At 38.7% G+C, this 21,101-nt stretch overlaps 1 protein-coding gene across 4 annotated transcripts in view; it reads right to left on the bottom strand.

The window, feature by feature from the left end:
• Nucleotides 1-9,758: 9,758 nt before the first annotated feature.
• Nucleotides 9,759-21,101, bottom strand: part of clip1a (CAP-GLY domain containing linker protein 1a) — a 169,099-nt gene continuing 157,756 nt past the window's right edge. For all 4 annotated transcript variants that reach the window (XM_078554132.1, XM_078554133.1, XM_078554135.1 and 1 more), the window contains 4 exons: nucleotides 20,450-20,609; nucleotides 16,446-16,498; nucleotides 11,119-11,246; nucleotides 9,759-10,556 (listed from right to left, as the gene is read on the bottom strand). In XM_078554132.1, the coding sequence (XP_078410258.1) occupies nucleotides 10,328-10,556; nucleotides 11,119-11,246; nucleotides 16,446-16,498; nucleotides 20,450-20,609 (570 nt within the window). In that variant the 3' untranslated portion in view covers nucleotides 9,759-10,327. The remainder of the gene's footprint in view (nucleotides 10,557-11,118; nucleotides 11,247-16,445; nucleotides 16,499-20,449; nucleotides 20,610-21,101) is intronic.

The raw sequence follows: 21,101 nt of genomic DNA, 5'->3' as shown, positions 1-21,101 counted from the left end.
CGCCCCACGTGACCCAGCCTGTCCATCAGGAAGCGCTTGCGATGAGCCTGGGACTGGAGAAGCTGCTTTTAGGCTGGGGACTAATTGAAGCAAATCACAAACAGTTAACTAACTGCTTATTGCTGTTTAATACACAGAGAATGCATTAAAAGGACCACGTTAACATTATTGCTTTTTTGGTGAAACACGATTTGAAATGGACCAATAAAGGTTCCAGTCCAGCGCCATTTAAGCAACAACATGATTACAAAGATGAAAGCAAAATACTGCGGATACTGGAAATCTAGAACAAGAACAAAAATACATGGAAAAACTCAGCAGGTCTGACAGCATCTGCGGAGAGGGATACAGTTGAACATGATTACAAATGCCCACTTCCAAGGATAGGCACTGCTAGTAAAACATTTTCACTATGTTCAAACAATTAAGAGAAGCTTAGAACTAAATTACAATAATGGTCAGTGTATCCATCACTAGACAAATTCAAGTTTTTATTATGCACACTAACATGTAGTCAAATAAATTTGGGCTCAGTTTGAACTCCCCTGCCCCGTGGAAACCAGGCAGAGGGCAGTTTGAACAAAGGCAGTCATTTCCTTCCTCTGATCTCGCTGCCTTCCTGCTGTGTCCTGATTTAACCTGCTCTTTTGAGCAAGTGAGTGAGACATTCATGGGAAAGCATTAGTGAGCACTCTTTAACATCAGCAACTTGCATTTATATATCACCTTTAATGTAATAAAACATCCCAAAGTGCTTCACAGGAACATTATAAATTAAAATTTGATGTTATTGTGACTCAATCTGCAATTATATGTGGAGGTCTGAGTGGCAGACCAGTGACAGTTTCCCTAACAGGCTACTCCTGCTACAGGAGGTGTACTGTGCACTACAAGAGACCCAGGTAGATAAATAATTGAACTGAATTTTAGATTTTCTTATAAATCAGGAGGAGGAATACTCTTCAAGGCTCACAAAGAACCTTTGGACCTCTCTTTCCACCTCTACCCCTGTGCGAGTCCAGAAGCTCCCGTTGTCATTCACCTGGGTCCCCTCTCCCACAAGGTTGTGAATCTTCCTCATTTTCATTTTCTGTTCATGCAGCTCAGAAATGTAACATTACATTCAAATCATTCACTCAGTACAACTAAGACTGAACAAAACTTACTGTAATTGAGATTAGGCATTTCGTTGGGAGATAATATTGGAGAAATTATTCTGTGGAAACAATATTTTGAAGTTGTTAAACTATGGCCAACTTCTTATAGTAATATTAAGTGGCCTGTGTGTGCTTAAAGGCTGTAAATTTACCTCTTAGGTGTCAGTTGTAACTCAGTGGTAGCACTCCTGCCTCTGGGTCAGCAGTCTGCGGGTTAAAGTCCCATTCCAGAAACTTAAACAAAATCTAGGCTGGCACTTCAGTGCACCACTGACAGAGTGCTACACTGTTGAATATGGCTTCCAAAGAGACATTAAACCAAGGCCCCATCTGCCCTCACAAGTGGATGCAAAGGTTTCTAACACACTATTTGAAGAAGAGGAGTGGAGTTCTTCCCAGTGTCCTGACTGACATTATCACTCACCCACATTAATAAAACATGGTATCCATTCATTATCTCATTGCTGTTTGTGGAGTCTTTCTGTTCGCAGATTGACTGCTGCATTTCCTGCTTAGCAACTGTGTCTGCACGTCAGAAGTACTGTTTTGACTGCAAAGCATTTTGAAACGTCCTGAGGCTATGAAAGGTGCTATATAAATGCATGTCTTTTCACTTTTATAGTAAGTGTATGTACAGCAACTGAAGAAACTAGGATTATTTGTCTTCACTCTTGCATCTGTGGATTAAGTTTGCGATGAAGTCTGGAGTCTAATGGTTCTGGGAACCTGAACTGAGTGTTGGTGAGCAGTAGGTGTTGCCTGACTCCATCCATCATTTCACTGATGGTTGGAAGTAAACCGATAGAACAGCAGCAAGTCAGATTTGCCCTCCCCTCTAGTGGAGAGGACATTCCTGGGCAATCTTCCAAGTGGTCGGATAGATGGCAGTGTTATAGCTGTACTGGAATTATTTTATGAGAGCAAAAAGCTTTGGTGTGTATCTTCAGCATTATTACCAAAATGTTCTCAGACTCAGAGGCTTTGCTGTATCCAGTGCACTCCACCATTTATTAATCTCATATGGAGGGAACTCTGGTTGCGGGCATGTATGACATTGGGCAACTTGGGAGCAGGCCCATTCATCCATTCAGCTGAAGAGACTCATAAAGAATTTAGCCTGGTCTCTTGCACTTGTATTGGAATCCTCTTTAGAAGAGGATAAAGATTACATAGCACAAGACATGACAGCACTTCATTGAGCTAGATTATATGCTTACATTTTTGGATTGGTCTTGAACCCCCAACCTTCTGAACCAGAGACAAGAGTGTTGCTATTGAGGCAAGGCTGACACTGTCAGTTGTCTGATTGTCCACCACCATACTCAGGTGCATATGATATAGTCACAGAGATTTGCTCTAATCTGTTGGTTATAAAATTGTTAAGCTTAGCCTATAGACTGCTGCTTCTGGTGGTTAGTGTGCAGTCTTGTGAGTTAGCTTTTCAAGTTTAATATCTCATTCTAATGTATGTTCTATGTTGTTCTTACATGTGAATTAGGAGCAGGAGTATGCCACTCAGCCCCTCAATCCAGCTCCGCCACTCAATAAGATCATGGCTGATATGAATGTAACCTCAACCCAACATTTCTGCCTACACCCAATAACCTTTCAACCCCTTGTTAATCATGAATCTATCTAGCTCTGCCTTAAAAATACTCAAAGATTTTGCTTCCACTACCTTTTGAGGAAGAGAGTTCCAAAGATTCACAACCCCCTGAGAGAAAAAAATTCTCCTCATCTCTGTCTTAAATAAGCGACCCCTTATTTTTAAACAGAGACCCCTAATTCTAGATTCTTCCACAAGAGGAACCATCCTCTCTACATCCACTCTGTCAAGACCCCTCAGGATCTTAAAGGTTTCAATTAAGTCGCTGCTTACCCTTCTAAATTCCAGTGGATACAACCCTAACCTGTTCGGCCTTTCTTCATAAAACAACCTGCCCATTCCTGTTATTATTCTAGTAAACCTTCTCTGAACTGCTTCTAACGCATTTACAACTTTCTTTAAATAAGGAGGTCAATACTGTGCATAATACTCCGGATGTGGTCTCACTAGTGCCCTGTACAATTGAAGCACAACCTCCCTACTTTTGTAATCAATTCCCCTCACAATAAATGATAACATTTTATTACCTTTCCTAATTACCTGCTGTACCTGTAAACTAACCTTTTGCGATTCATGCACTAGGACACCCAGATCCCTCTTGAACCTCAGAGCTCCTCAATCTCTCGCCATTTAGATAATAAGCTTCATTTTTATTCTTCCTGCCACAATGAACAATTTCACATTTGCCCACATTATACTCCATTTGCTAGACCTTTGCCCACTCACTTAACCTATCTATGTAACTTTGTAGCTTCCTTCACAATTTACTTTCCTGCCTATCTTTTTGTCAACAGCAAATTTATTCACCATTCCTTTGGTCCTTCCATCCAAGTCATTTATATAAATTGTAAAAAGTTGAGGCCTCAGCACTGATCCCTGTGGCACACCACTCGTCACATCCTAGCAACCAGAAACAGACCCATTTACACCAACTCTCTGCTTCCTGTTAGCTAGACAATCTTCTATCCATGCCACTATATTATCCCCTACGCCATGAGCTTTTATTTTCTGGAATAACCTTTGATGTGGCACTTTATCAAATGCCTTCTGGAAATCTAAGTATAGTACAGCTACTGGTTCTCCTTTATCCACAGCACATGTGACTCCTTCAAAGAATTGCAATAAATTGGTTAAACATGATTTCCCATTTACAAAACCATGCTGACTCTGCATGATTGCCTTGAATTTTTCTGAGTGCCCTGCTATAACATCTTTGATAATAGCTTCTAACATGTTCCCTGTGACAGATGTTAGGCTAACTGGCTAACTATAGTTTCTTGCTTTGTGTCTCCTCCTTTTTTGAATAAAGGAGTTACATTTGCTATTTTCCAATCTAATGGAACCTTCCCCGAATCTAGGGAATTTTGGAAAATTAAAAACAGTGCATCAACTATCTCACTAGCCATTTCTTTCAAGACCTTAGGGTGAAGCCCATCCAGACTTGGAGATTTGTCAGCTCGCAGCACCAACAATTTGCTCAATACCACTTCCCTGGTGATTGTAATTTTCCAAAGTTCCTCCATCCCTTCCATTTCCTGATTCACAGCTATTTCCGGGATGCTACTTGTATCCTCACTAAAGACCGAAGCAAAATAACTGTTTAATTCATCTGCCATCTCCATACTTTCCATTATCAATTCCCAGAAGTACTCTCTATAGGACCAATGCTCACTTTGTTAACCTATTTAAATATCTATAGAAACTCTTACTATCTGTCATTATATTACTAGCTAGCTTTTTCTCACACTCTAATTTTTCCCTCCTTATTAATCTTTTTGTTATTCTTTGCTGTTCTTTATATTCTTTTCAATCTTCTGACCTGCCACCATTGTGTAATTACACACATTGTGTAATTATATGCCTTTTTCTTTAAGTTTGATACTGTTTTTAACTTTTTTAGTTACATGGATGGTGGGCCCTCCCCTTGGGATTTTTCTTTCTCATTGGAATGTATCTATTCAGTGTATTCTGAAATATCCATTTAAATGTCTGCCACTGAACTTGTTGACATATCCCTTAACCTCATTTACCAGTTCACTTTAGCTAGTTCTGCTTTCATGCCTTCATAATTGCCCTATTTAAAGTTTAAAATACTAGTCTTGGATGCACTTGTTTCTCCCTCAGAATGAATGTAAAATGTAATCATGTTATGATCACTGCTATCTAGGGGTGCCTTCACTAGGAGGTTATCAATTAACCCTATCTCATTGCTCAATACCAGGTCTAGTATAGCCTGCTGTCTGGTTTGCTCCAGAACATGCTGTTCTAAGGAACTATCCTGAAAACATTCTATAAACTCACCTACGCTACCTCTGCCCATCTGATTTTTCCAGTCCACATGTAGATTCAAATCCCCCATGATTATTGCTGTTCTTGGCACACCCTTTTATCTCTATGTTGAATCAGAGGTAGTCTCTTGATTTGATGAGGGTCAAGAGTGAGGGATGTGCCAGCCCATGAGGTTACAGATTGTAGTTGTAAACAATTCTGATACTGGTGGCCCACATTGTCTCATGAAGGCTCAATTTTCAGCTGTTGGACCTGTTCTTAATTTTTCTCACTTAACACAGTAGCAGTACCACAACAAACAGTGGAGATCATCTTTGCAGCAGAGATGATAGTTTGTAGAGAAGATAGACCCAATGTGCCCAGTGGGTAATTGATGGGTACAGATTTGCTGTCCATTTTACATCCACCTGATTTTACTTTATGTTGGTCTGTAAAATAGCTGGTCTATCTCAACCAATTAGGTTAAAGTTATAAAAGCAAAATGCTGTGGATGCTGGAAGTCTGAAATAGAAACAGGAAACGCTGGAAACACTCAGCAGGTCTGTCAGCATTTTTGGAGGGAGAAACAGTATTAACGTTTCGAGTCTGTATGACTCTTCTTAATGTTAACTCTCTCTCTCTCCACGGATGCTGACAGACCTGTTAAGTTAAAGTTATCCTCTATCTATACGAAGTTGGTCACTTTTACCAATGCTATTGTTACAGGAGTTTGTAATATCATGTAGTGAGGACAAGATCAAATGATTTACTTCCTCTTCTTGAAGGTTCTGTTGTAGTGCATAGTGGTGCCCATAAGGTTCAGTTCTGGGCTACTTCTGTTCAATACATCTATTGATAATTTGGATATAGACTCAGAGGGAGTGGTGTTCAAATTTGTGGCTGATACCAAAATAGGATATGGCTAAATCTTTATAAGACCAAAGAAAACTGCAAAACAACTGCTAAATATAGGGTGATAATGTGGCAGATGGAATTCAATGTCACTAAGTGTGAAGTGATATTTTTTGGTTAAAATATACAAAAATACTTTGAATAAGCCTGAAAAATCAGAGGGATTTGAGGGTATAGATTTATAGAACATTCAAAGGCAGCACCTTGGGACCTTAAAGTAGTTAAACAAAAACAAATGGGATTCTAGGCTTTATCGCGAGATATAGAAAATGAAAGCCAAGAAATTATAAGTCTGTATAAAACTGTCATAAGGGTGCTGTATTGGGTTTTACACTATAGGAAGGGTAGTGATGCTTTAGCGAGGGTATAATGTGAATTCATTATGAGCTGGATTTTACGCTCCCCCACTGACGGGTTTATAAGCCACTTAATTTACCCTTGGCAGGGGTAGGCCCACACTATGCAGCTTTAGCTGCGCGGGCTTGTGTCAGGCAAGTGGGGGCGGGTGGAACCACTTTTGCAGGCCCCTTGGATCCAACAGAGGCACCTCCCCAGGGTCACCCCCTTTTAACCCACCATATGGCCTCTTGAACCAAACCCCCTATTCCCTCATGTCCCCTCACTGGGGCCAGGTTGGCAGGCCCCTGCTAGGCCCTGACCTTACCTGGCCTCTCAGTATTGCAGACAGCCTGTAGTCCAAGCAGTGGTCACCACTACCAGTGGCACTGCTGGAACTACAGAGCTGCCAACCATTCAATTGGCCGAGCTCTCGAAGGCGGGATAGGCATGGAAGTCTTACCTTAAAGCAATTTATGCTGTTCTCAGTGTTAAATCATTATGGGAAGCTGTCGGAATGGGTGGTTCCCCCCCAACCCCCATCTTTCTAACCTTGGGATGGATAGAGGGGGTGGGATCTACGGTGTCTCATAAAATCTAGCCCTATGATGCTGCCCTCTATCTCCAACAAGAAAGAATCTAACCATTGCCCATTGACATTCAATGGCATTACTATTGCAGAATCCCCCACTATCAGCATCCTGGGGGTTACCATTGACCAGAAATTGAACTAGCCATATAAATACTGTGGCTACAAGGGCAGGTCAGAGGCTAGGAATCCAACAGTAAGTAACTCACCTCCTGACTCCCCAAAGTCTGTACACCATCTACAACGCACAAGTCAAGAACGTGATGGAATACTCTCCACTTGCCTGGATGAGTGCAGCTCCAACAACACTCAAAAGCTCAACACCATCCAGGATAAAGCAGCCTACTTGATTGGCAACCCATCCACAAACATTCACTGCTTCCACCACTGACACACAGCAGTGTGTACCATCTACAAGACTGCACAACTCACCAAGGCTCCTTAGACAGCACCTTCCAAACCCACAACCGCTAACATCTAGAAGAACAAGGGCAGATGCATGGGAACGTCACCACCTACAAGTTCCCCTCCCAAGCCACTCACCATCCTGACTTGGAAACATAATGCCGTTCCTTCACTGTCGCTGGGTCAAAATCCTGAAACTCCCTCCCTAATAGCACTGTGGATGTACCTACACCACATGAACAGCAGCAGTTCAAGAAGGCAGCTCACGACTGTCTCAAGGGAAATTAGGGATGGGCAATAAATGCTTGCCTAGCCAGCCGCGCCCACATCCCATGAATGAATTAAAAAAGGAAATCCAAATATGAAGACAGACTTGAAAAATTGTTTTTTTTTTGTTAGAGCAATGCAGATTATGGTGTGGGCATCTGTTCCACTAGTGGAAACACAGGAAAAAACCTTTTCAAAACGGGTGTTTCGCCAATTGTTTTACAAGTCATTTATCCATATTGTCAACACAATATATTTAAATTAGGTAGGTGCTAAGTTTACAGTTATGGTCATGTGTGAAAGAAGCAGACTACTGGATTAGAATTTAATAACGGTGCTCTGAATCACTATGATGTAAAAGTGAGGTACACCAAAGAGGAATAGCAAATTTAAAGAGAAGCTTCTTTTGTTCCCAGTGGATCCCATTCATTGATCAAGGCTAATTCAAAATTACAGGGTACAGCTTTTTAACGTTGAATTAACAGGTTACTCTTTAATGACCCTTATTTCTGGTATGACATTATTTTGAAAACTATTCTTAAATTTTTAAATTCCAATACAGTAATTTTCACTGATGGGATAAAGTAGATGAATTATAATTATTGAACAGTAATGAGCCAAATACCTTTAAAGTTTTGGATTGTAGGAAAATAAAATGTTAGGGACTCTAAATGAATGCTTTCATTCTAGTATGTTTACAATGTTCTAATCAATGTGCAGCTAAAATTATGTTACAAAATAGTCTCAATGTAGGTGAACATTGGAGGTGAATTTTGGCAGTCGACCCTCCAAGGTGGCCAAGATAGAGTCTTGATACACCAGTTTGGCCTGCATTTACTCCAAGAGACCATTTTGGTAAAGGATGTGCACACTAGGAATGGCCACCCGGAGGTTCATAATAGGACTGAACGCCACTTAAAATGCCTGCTAGTGTTTGTTAAGGAGGGCAAGGCATCTTGGTAGCTGACACCCTCTCCTAACAATGACCAGATGTTTGAGGATATATAAAAGACATTGATGTGATTTCAAGCACTACTTAAAGGGATACTCACAACTTCATGTTCACTTGCTGCTGGAACTGTGAACAAGACCACTGAAACACATCGGAAGACTTTGTGGGACACATTGTCAAGACTTCAGCAACACTCTTGCATAATTTATTCTGGAAATTCTCGAAGGCTTCACCTTAAAAAATATCACTGTGCTACTCCACCTTATTGGACACTTTGTAAACTTAGGAGAAAAAAAAATGCTTCGTCAGGGGCATTTGGCTAGGGATTCCCCTTGGACTGGACGAGAATGGGTGTACTGCCCTGACTTCAATTGTCTCAAATCATCTGCTGCTGAAACCCTCATTCATGCCTTCCTTACCTCTAGGTTCAACTATTCTAACACATTCCTGGCTGGTCTTCCACATTCTGCCCTCCATAAACTTGAAATCAAAATTCAGCCGCCGTGTCACAAGTCCCTTTTCCCTATCACCCGTGCTTGCTGACTGACATTGGCTCCTAGTCAAGCAACGTCTTGCCTTTAAAATTCTCATTCTTGTTCTCAAATCCCTCCATGGTTTTGCCTGTCTATCTGTATACCTTCAATAGCCCACAACCTTCTGAGATATCTGTGCTCCTCTAATTCTGGCCTTTTGTGCATTCCCGTTTATAATTACTCCACCACTGGTGGCCTCGTCTTCAGTGACCTAGGCCCCAAGTGCTAGAATTCCCTCCCTACACATCTCTGCTTCTCTACCTCACTTTCCTCCTTTAAGGCACTGCTTGAAACCTACCTCTTTAGACCAAACTTTTGACCATCTGACCTTATGTATCCTTATATAGCTTGGTGTCATACTTTGTTTTATGATGCTCTTTTGAAGCAATTTGGGATGTTTCATTACATTAAAGGTGCTATAAAAGTTGCGATTGTGGTTTGCTTAGAAATATTAACTGATGATTTAACCATTCTGGATATTTACTGAGAAGCAATAAACAGAACAAATTTCACACATCAATAGAGGGGATGTTATAAATGTGAATGTGCATTTTTAAAAAATCATTTCATAACAGTTTTTCCTGATATTGGTTTGCCTACATGACTGTCAAATTCTTAAAAGTGGAGAGGGAAGCAATCATCTGAATGTAAAACGCTACAGAATTAAAATTACAGAAGATGTTGAACTAAACAAGCTGCATCATATACAGATCAATGAAGGCAATCAAAACAGTCAAAGGTAATAATTTATTAAAGTTGACACAGTACACAGTGTTTGGGTTAATACTGTCTTTACATATGCCATCCCCTGCAACAATTGTAATACTATACATTCATTTCAAAACCCAAACTTAGAAACAGAGGAAAAATATTCAACATATCCATATGCTGATTTCTGAGTAAATTACTTTTGGGCAAAATAAATCAAGGTATATACACGTTTATAAGCCTAATTTCCCACATATTTTACATACAGTATGAAAAACAATATAATGTCCACACTCTCTTTATACACAGACTAAAGTCTGACATTCAGAAGCAGATAGTTTTAAATGCTACAAGATTTTTTATACATTGAATCTTAAATCCAAACGTAATATTTGTTCTGTATAAGTTATTTTTCAAGTTAGTTGATATTGAAACCGTAACAAATGCAGTTAAATGAATGTGCAGTACAGAGTAATGAAAGGACAAAGTATTGAAAGATCAGGAGAAAAAATGGTTAAGCAGAAAAGGAAAGCAAAAAAAAAAGTGGCAAATTCAAACAAACAATGCAGATCATGTCTGCATTCCAGTATTGCATTAGAAGGTTTCATCATCATTGCAGCTGTTCGTCCAGTGCCCAAAAACCTCACAGGTGTCACAATAGGGGCGCTCATCATTTCTATTGCCATGGTAAGTAGTATGTGGAGGAAATTCAGACATCTGTGCTTGCGTGGGACAATCCTCTGTATCATGGAGGTCAAAGCAGTCACAGATGTCACAGAAGAGACGAGGTGGTGGTTTTTTCTTTGTTTGTGTCTCATCCAAGCTGCAAAGGAGATATTTAGCATGGTAATGTCAGTAGTGCTTAATTCTACGTTCTTCAGAATGGTCTCCAACCAGATTTTTGTGCCTCTTTCCAGAAGGTGAAAACATTAAATTGTTAAGGAAATGTGAAAGGCCCTTCTGGTCTTTTTGTTATAAAAGGCTTAGCACTTATTTTCCCCTTCTTTCCCATGATATCCTTGAGCTACATGCCATCTTCAGTCAAAGAAATTGACAGACAACCGGTCAATAGGTGGTCATGGCAGGGGTCAGGTGACAATGCCTTGAACAGGATCTGCCTATCCTCTGCACGGCACCTCTCACAATAGCACAATCAAGTTTAATAAGGCGGAGCCCGGATGGGAAGCAAATAACTTTTCTCAAGCATTATAGATGTTAGGTAGTTTAATAAGGTCGCACAACCTGCTATCCTCATTTCCTGTCTATTTATTCTCTCTCAATGGTCTAATATTAAGGGCTCAAGATGTGAAGAATTTCCCAGTACAGACTGTTAACATAATGCAAATTGTACCCACAAAGTCACGACATTTATTATTTCAGCTTACCTGCCAAAATTATTTATATCAGTAGCATCATTGCCATTAAGGGATACTTCAGCCACCTGTGCTAGCTTTGCATTCAGTTCTTCATTCTTCTTTTGTAAATCCACTATTACAGAGTTCAGGAAATCAATCTGGGATTCAAAGAAGTAAAACATATATAAATCCTTAAAAGGCAGTGCAAACTCTGATTTCTTAATGAAAATTGAATAGGAATATGTAGGCTTAATTTTAGAAAAGAAAGTGGGTCCAAGCTAAATGAAAATATTCTGCACACACATACACCAAAGCATTCTGAGAATATTTGGGGTTTGTAAGTCAAACCACAGCAAGGCATTTCATACCCTTCATAACTCACAGACTTAAGAGATAAAAATAATTTTTCTGTAAAGGGAAAATTAAAATGTGTCCTGAATATGACCAGTACTTACATAAATATTGGAAAATGATTCAGTATCACAATAAAGATGCAAATATTCAGTAAACATATAAAACAATTATAATAATTTACAAAAATAATTAGTTATTAAAAATCACAGACCGCACCTCTTTGTAAGCTGAGAATGCAATCATACAATTATTTCAACACATGATGTTTGATGCATATTTCAAAATCCAAAGTTTATCAAATGAAGACAAAATAATAAAATCGCCATCATTGTGAATTATTTTATTTATAACTTTGTAGCATGTTTGTATTATGTTAAAAACAGCATGAGGAAAAATTACTTTAATTGAATTAATAGCAGATCAAGGCACAGGATTTTATCAATAATCTTAAAAAAGTTATCTAGAACTTTCATCGAAGGGTGATCACCATCCAAGTTTGAACAGTATCACAGACGACCACCTGGTAACTTAAGTAATTGAAATAATTTTCTAATGCTTGATCTGCAAAAAGACACAATGTGAGAAGCAGGATGATTGGCTCATGAAGAAATTGACCTGCTCACTCATGCAAACACAAATCTGACCCATTTCATATTTGTGGATATTTTGGTCCTGGACGTTCAGCACTGTTTTGTGCAACTAGAACATCACTAGATCCAGTCTGCTTGTTAAATTGGGAATTAGATGGTTACGGGAGATCAAATTTTATTATATAATTAATACTGATAAGCATCACGCGCACCCCAAATCAAGATGACAATATATACATCCTTCATTGGTATTTATCAGAACATATCTTGCTAAGATCATAGAGGCAATTTTGTTTTTGTTCTTCTGTTGGGAGCAATGTAAAATCAGACAGCAACAGGCAGCTGGTTCCATGCTGCTAATGTCTGATGAGAAAGATTAACTACAGTGATAAGTAATGATCTATAAAGGCAGAGATAACATTTCTAATATAACACAAGCAATCTCATGCCATAGCAAAAGCTAGTTGGAGGATACGTTGTCTTTTAAAGAGGTTTTTATGTCATATACAGCAGATTGTCAGAACTATGGATTTATTGTACTTAAATACTTCAAATTCTATTTTATTACAAAGTACTCTGGATTTTTCCTGGTGCTTTGGGGGTCAAATTCCAAAATTCTAATTATTCTATGAAGTTTAGAAATGGGTTAATTTAATTTTTATTCTCGATCACTTTTTAAGCTCAAAATATATAACAAGATGGTACGTTAAAAGGTGTCAGCTGGAAGTAGCTAACTGATATTTAGTCATCCTGGGGAGAAGGAATTATTTGTTGGGGTGAGCAGCTCTTGGGGTCTGATAGTACTGGTGGATGGTTTTTGATTTGGTAGTACAAAGAGGGTGTGGTACCACTGTGGAGAGGAAAGTCAAGTTGCACCAGACCTTCAGGGTGAAATGTTGGGAGTTTTGCTTATTGATGGACTCCTGGTGCCTGCTAGCAGTAAGGGGAGAGGAGGACACAGGGCTGACAGCTTATGGGGGTGGGAAATAGGCAGGTGGTACTGGATCTGGCAGCACTGATTTTCATGTTTCTAGGAGATCTCTATAAACATTGAATTCAAAGTTTTGCAATTAGTTCCTGGTCATGCATCTCTCTGTTTCTGACTGTGCCAGTCCATGAATGTGTCCGTTTTACAGCTGTCACAAATTGGTTCAGATTTTCTAACAAACAACAAAACACATGATAATATCCTTTCTGATTTCCTGAGAATATTCAAAGTTCAATTCACTTGTTTATTTGGGAAAAAATAAGAAGTCAAATGCATGATCTCATAGCTTGATATGTTTATTGTATCAGTTGGGCTAAATGAGTACTAATTAACTATCCTGGAAAATGATGCATACTGTACACTCAGACTGTGGGGTCTGCATTCAGCTAACAGTGGACGATTACATTAAATTTAAGCCCAGGCATTTGGGAAAGGTTGAGATCATCCATTAATTTAACAGAGGAATTACAAGACAATTCAATGGATAAAGTTGATCATGAAATTTGCATTACACGCTTTTTTGAATATTTGTTGATTGATTTGCCACTTTTCCTGGTCAATTTTAATGGTGGTTCCTTTTCATTGATCATTTGGGATTGGTTGTTTCATAAATTATTAGTAGCTTCTTTTTGGCAGTTTCAAAAATTTTCTTGCATTTGATTCGTACTTTGTTTTGATTTGCTGTTTAACTTTGATTCAGTGTTACGGGAAAAGTACAATCACAAAGGCATGACAATAGGAATCCAGTGCTAAGTTCAATACTTTTAATATATTGAGAATATTTTTAATTGATAAACATGCTGCAATCTTAAGACTCACAATAGTAATGAATAACACTTAAGATAATCCTGTATAAGACATATTCAATGTTTTCTTTTTTTCTTTCAATACACATTTCTGCCCGACAATAATTATTGCTTGGTAGGATTCAAGTACCAGGATGATCTTAGTTAGGAATTTTGCGAAATATACAAATGCAGAACAAATAAGTATGAAAAGGAAGGCAAGCAAAAACAAACCATTTGCTGTTTGGAGAGAAGCACCGGCAGCATCAAGAGGAGGAAAAATGGAGAAATCAGTTAGTACAATGCAGCATTACTTATCAACTAACAGTTATTGTAAAAATAGTAGGAAATAAGCAGAATAAGCTTACACAGAATTGTAGTCAGATGCCTTTGGGTGTTTTGTTTTTTACAAAAAAAAATGTAAGACATAAACTGAAAAACCTGACAAAGTTTTAAAACATTTTCAAATAAACCTTTTTGGCTTACATTTAATATTTTCCATAGTTATTTTATTGGATTCTCTGAATAATAAATCACTAATGACAGAACAATCCAATAATTGTAAACTCGTCTTAGCATTCCATTATTTTGCATGTTAACTTTTCTGTGCCACTGTAATCAGATCTCACTGGCAATTAGCTGTGCAACAAAATGTTTTATAATTGTTCAAGTCCCACTTCTGGACTTGAGCACACAAAAAAAATAAGGTTGACACTTCAGTGCAGTACTGAGGAAGTGCTACACTGTTGGAGATAACATCTCTCAGATGAGATGTTAAACTGAGGCCCGCCCCATCTGCCTGCTCAGGTGGATGTTAAGGACCCACTCTTTTGAAGAGGAACAGGGAAGTTATCCCCCAGTTATACTTGCTTTTAAAATATGGAAAAAGTTTCTTGCTGCATTGAAAAGCTGCTGGTACATGTTTCTGTTTTATTTTCAATCATTTTAAGAAGGGAATTTTGCCTGCTCACAAGCAAACATGCAGCTCCCCCATTCCAGAAATGAAAAATCAATAACTATTACCATAGTAAACTATTCTCAGATTTAGTTGCTTGGTAGTACATGCTGTTGAAGCTGTTCATTTTGCACTCATCAGGACAGATGCAGGAATGCTAAATTTCAAAGGGAATAATAATTTATACTGCATGAGTAAAAGGATGGTGATTGGTTGGCAAGTGGGCTCTGATTGGTCGATACGTTGCCATGGTGAATACATCAGGGAGCTGTCATCTCTCATGTTTTGTTTACTCAAAAAAGGTGCAATGTCTGGACATATTCCTTGCAGAGGAAAGATCACTGCATATGAATATATGTAGCTTCTGGCAAGTGTGAATGAGTTACATGGCAAGCCTGACCGATAATCTTAAATTGGTTAAAAGCAAAATACTGCGGATGCTGGAGATCTGAAACATAAACAGAAAATGCTGGAAAAACTCAGCATCTTCTTCTCCGAAGCATCATAAGGACTCGAAACATTAACTGTTTTTTTCCCACAGATGCTGTTAGACCTGCTGAGTTTTTCCAGCATTTTCTGTTTTTGTTATCTTATATTGGTTATTTGTTTAACTTTTAGCACACTCAGGATTGTTCCGCAGGTGCTGGCCAATTGCAGAATCACATCTGATGTTAGGCATTGTGTTCTGAGCTTTGCAAGCAAGGTTTGGTTGAGTGCTGCCAGTACTCTGTCTATTGCGAACAGCCGAAGGGACATGCTATTTGATACGATCCGCTAGTTGTTGGGACGTATGGCCTATGTACCTGGCATTGCATCAGCACTGAAATTTATATACCACATTACTAATTTCTGTGGTAAACAGAGCAACTTTTTTTTGGCTTGATGGCAGCATCCCGCTGGCGATTGGCCAGCACTCGCTGAACAATCCCGAGTGTGCTAAAAATTATACTAACAACCAATTTAAGATTGTCAGGCTCACAATATAGTTCATTCATTCGCACTTGCTGGAGATTACATATATTCATATGCAGGGCCCTGTCCTCTGCAAGCAAAAGGAATATGTCTAGACATTGCACCTTTTTTGAACAAATTAAAGCAGTGGGGATAATAGTGCATTCATGACAATGTCTCAACCAATCAGAGCTGACTTGCCAACCAATCAGCACCCTTTTTCTCATGCAGCATAAATTGTTGTTCCCTTTGAAGTTTGGCGTTCTTGCATCTGTCCTGATTAGTGCAAGATGAAAAGCTTCAACAGCCTCTTTCTTCAGCAATTCTCAAATCTGGAAAAATCTAAGAAATACAAACAACTTTTGTAGAAATCCTTAATCTTTTCACAAAAGATTAAATAATAAAATTGCACTATTTTATCTGGAATTTAAAGACTATAATTAGTCCTCAGTCAAATATTGCAAGCAGTCATAAGAGATGATAGAAAAAAAGATGATAATTAATAAAGAATAATAATTTAAAATTTAAAAAATACAAATTCAAATCTGTGGCCTACCCTCCAGTTTGTTTTACTTAAATCAATTTACTCAATGTAAATTTCCAATGATATTTAGTTACACATTACTACCATTGGTTCAATACACATTTCTCCTCTCGTACATTTGTTTAGTTAATTTCCTTTATTATAACAAAATCATTTTGCTGTTAAACAAGTTATAAAATGACAGGTTTACCTGGCTCTCGGCTGAATCATTTTCTTCTCTTTGTTTTTCAATGACTGGTTCACCTTTAAATATAAAAGAACGTAGTTTAAAAACAATAAATATGCATACAACCACAAGGAATATGGGAGAACATTGTAAGAATATATGCATATTGTTAAGAAATATTGTGCTAATTTTTCATGTTTCAAAACATTAGGTGAGACTTTTAAGTAATAAGCACCATTATTTGTGTCTCTTATAGTCAGATATCAGGGATTACTTCTCATTTTTGTTGGCAGAATCAAAGGAGTTTAATGCCCAGAGGCCATTCAGCCCATCAGGTCTGCACATACTGTTTGCTAATTTCATCATTAACTAGTACATATGCTTGAAGACTTCTTTGCTGTTGTTTATTTCATTCATACGGGTGTCAGCTGTGAGTCAGTAGCACCACTCTTGCATTCAAGTCAGTAGGTTGAGGAATCAATCCCCACTTCATTGACCTGAACACATCCAGGCTCACACTTCAGTGCAGTACCGATGAGACGTTAAACCAAGTCCTGTCTTACCCTCTGAAGTGGATGCAAAAGATCTCATGGAAATATTTTAAGAAGGGCACGGGCAACCTCACAGTGTCCCGGCAAATGTTAAAACAAATGTAGTAATGTATCTCATTGCTGTTTGATGGAGAGACCATTAAAGAGCGCAGAGAGAGAGAGAGATGAGAGACCATTAAAGAGCACAGAGAGAAAGAAAGACGAGAGACCATTAGAGAGTGTGGAGAGAGAAAGAGAGATGAAGGACCATTAAAGAGTGCGGAACCATTAAAGACCGTGCAGAGAGACAAGAGACCACTGAAGAGTGCGAGAGGGAAAAGCACGGAGAGCAGCTGATTGGCGAGTAGGACTCGTGAGTATTTCTATGCTTTAGAGTAAAAGTAAGGTTTCTGGTTTGTGTTTAGGTCTCTAGTTTTTTTTTTCTTTTTTTCTAAAAAATAGCTTAAGTATAGAATCGATACTGGTGTAAAAAAATAATTACAATAAAGTATAAAGAGCAGGGGATTTTTCAAGTGTAAAGAGCAGGTATAGAGATCTACTTTAGTTGTACCTGCCATTTAAGAAGCAATTTTATAGTTTATATTCAACCACAATTTGCTTGCTAATTCATGTTTAACTCATGTTAATTCTGGATGTTAAGATATTAGATAAATAGAATTTAGTATTTGCTTTGTTGATTCTTGTAAAGCAAAAATTCTTCTGCTTCATTCTATTAGCAAAGAACTGGGATTTCAAACTACTTTCAAAAACAGTTACTGGTCTCGACCAAGATCATACCACTACATTTATCAAGTTCTACATTAGCTGTAAAACTGTCCAGAGGCATTATGCTAAACACACAATCTTTTTTCTTCATTCTTCTGAGAAAGTGAGCTTCTTGAGAGGTCAACATCTGTCAGTTTTCATATAATTCATTTGTGATTCTGTTATAAATAGATGATTTATGTAACTCACATTTGCTTATACCTCATTTTAGATTAGTTGTTCATTTTCCCCATAATTTGGAAAATATCAAACTTACAGAAAGTCACAACCAAATAGGCCAACTAAAGTGAAGGTAGGTATGAACTTTGGAAACTGGAACTGTTTTGCCATTCAGTATATTTTAAAGTATGAGGCAGGAATTTTAACCCTACCCACAAGGCGGGAGCTGGGTGGGGTAGGGAGTGGACTGTTAAAATGCGTTGGGTTGCTCACCTTCCGTTTCTGGTTTTAATGGATGTACTGACCAGGCAGCTAAACTGTCCATTCAAAGCTGGCAGGATCGCAATTCGCATATGCTAATTGGAGTCCAATGATATGATTGGGCCTTGACAACGATTTTAACCAGCTTGTGTGGGAAAGCTGTCACAGCTTACTCACCAACTAATGGTCAGCGTGAGGACTATAGGTAGCTGAAGGGACCCTCCAGTTTAAAAAAAAAAAATTCTTTGTGTGCTCCTCTGAGACCCATAAGGAAAGTTTAGGTCTCCCCTGCCACACTCACACACACTCCACCATCCTGGCCCCACTCCCATCGTGAGACATTCCAGAACCTCAATTCTCATACATGCCTGACTGCCGTGATTTTCTGGAGGACAGCAGCTGCTTCCTGTGGTTAAAATTGTCATGGCCTTAGAATGCAAGTGGGAAACTGAGCCAGTGTTTTCTGCTGGAAGCCTATTGGCAGTTAACATCAGCAGCACCCCCAGCCCCACCATCATCATAAAACAGCACTTTTTGTGTCAATGCATCACACTGCTAAATGGTCTGAGAGGTTTTGTATTTCTCGTGCCCTGCACATGGAACTATTTTTGAAACAAAAACAAAAATAGCTGGAAAAACGCAGCAGGTCTGACAGCATCTGCGGAGAGGAATACAGTTAACGTTTTGAGTCCGAATTACTCTACATCAAAACTAAAGAAAAATAGAAATGAGGTGAAATATAAGCTGTTTGAGGGGGGTGGGACAGGTAGAGCTGGATAGGCGGCCAGTGATAGGTGGAGGCAAAGAAGAGATTTCCAAAGATGTCATAGACAGAAGGACAAAGGGGTGTTGACGGTGGTGATATTATCTAAAGGATGTGCTAATGGTGACATTAAGGGTAGAAAGCAGGAGAAGCAAGTGACAGATGGCCCTAGTGGGGCTGGGGTAGGGGGAAGGGATTGAAATAGGCTAAAAGGTGAAGATAAAACAATGGATGGAAATAAATTTTAAAATAATAATAGAAATAGGTGGGAAAATAAAAATATATTATATATAAATAATTAGAAAAAAGGGGGATCGGAAAGGGGTGGGGATGGAGGAGAGAGTTCACGATCTGAAGTAGTTGAACTCAATGTTAAGTCCAGAAGGCTGTAAAGTGCCTAATCGGAAGATAAGGTGCTGTTCCTCCAGTTTGCGTTGAGCTTCACTGGAACATTGCAGCAGGTCAAGGACGGACATGTGGACATGAAAGCAGGGTGGTTGTGTTGAAATGGCAAGTGACAGGGAGGTCTGGGTCATGCTTGTGGACAGACCAAAGCGGTTACCCCAGTCTGCGTTTTGTCTCTGCTGCAATGTTTCATTGAGTTCAACAACTTCAGATCATGAACTCTCTCCTCCATCCCCACTCCCTTTACAATCCCCCTTTTTTCTAATTATTTATATATTTTTTAAATATATTTTTCTTTTCCCACCTATTTCTATTATTATTTTAAAATTTATTTCCATCCATTGTTTCATCTCCACCTTTTAGCCTTTTTCGATCCCTTCCCCCTACCCCACCCCCACTAGGGCTGTCACTTGCTCGTCCTGCTTTCTATCCTTAATATCACCATTAGCACATCCTTTAGCTAATATCACCACCGTCAACACCCCTTTGTCCTTTTGTCTATACCATCTTTGGCAATCTCATCTTTGCCTCCGCCTATCACTGGCCCTCTATCCAGCTCTACCTGTCCCACCCCCCTCAAACAGCTTATATTTCACCTCATTTCTATTTTTCTTTAGTTTTGATGAAGAGTCATTCAGACTCGAAATGTTAACTGTCTTCCTCTCCGCAGATGCTGTCAGATCTGCTGAGTTTTTCCAGCTACTTTTGTTTTTGTTTCAGATTTCCAGCATTCGCAGTATTTTGTTTTTATTTTGAACTCTTTTTGAATCTCAGTGCCACAGTGGGAGATCACAGAAGTTAACCACCTCTGGGCACTCACATCAATTGCCTAGAAGCTCTGATATAGCAGTAGCAAAAGCTTGGGTGAATACCAGATGGGACCGGGGTCATAAAGGTCTTTATAACCATTTGCAGAAATATTATTTACAAAAAAAGGAAAATCCTAACTTTACACTGAGAACTAAAAAAAAAAGCATTCAAATTAAACTTGACAATAATCATACAAAGTTGCATTGATTAAAATACATACCAATAAAACATAATTAGGCATTAAACTACTGTACTAATTAAAAATGGGAGAGCAAATATCAAGAGCTATTGATGTTCTATTGATGTCTATTTACCTGAAGAGGATGTGACATTGTCAAGCTGCCTCTTGTTATCGTTGATTTTCTTCTCCAAATTCTGCACCTTTTGTTCAAGTTTTGATTTGTCGGATTCCAACGATTGGACTACCGAATGCAACTTTTTTGCCATGGCATTTTCATTTCGTAACTCTGTGATCTACAAACCAAAGTCAAGCATCACTGATGTGTTAGACAATAGCATGTGTTCCAGAAGCTGAATAAAAATATTTACTTAAGGGAATTTCTAGTAAAGTAAAATTGAAGCTTTACAGACTGTTTTACATTTCAAGACAGTACACGAAACACCCTGTAACAAACTACGAGTAATTCAGAATTCATTCGTCTGATGACACTGTCCTAACAAATATTTACTGCCCCTAATTAACATTTCGGGGCTGCTTTCGGTGTTGACTCCTTAAGTTAGCTTTGACCCCTTAGAAAGCTTTTTCAGATTTGCATTAGGACAATATTAAGATTTACCAGCTTTCAACTGGGTTAGTGAGTCACAAAAGTTGGTTATAAAGAAGTGTGCACTGGTGGGAGATTACATTGCTGGAAGACTTAGTTAAGCTTTAACTACTTAGCCTACCATCACAGCAGGAAAAATAAAGTAGTCATGTGAGGAACTCTGATTAAATGTAGTTAAATA

Source organism: Cetorhinus maximus, chromosome 12, assembly GCF_964194155.1.
Source record: "Cetorhinus maximus chromosome 12, sCetMax3.hap1.1, whole genome shotgun sequence".
NCBI lineage: Eukaryota > Metazoa > Chordata > Chondrichthyes > Lamniformes > Cetorhinidae > Cetorhinus > Cetorhinus maximus.
The sequence above is the reverse complement of the archived record's forward strand: the minus strand, read 5'-3'. Positions and strand labels throughout refer to the sequence as shown.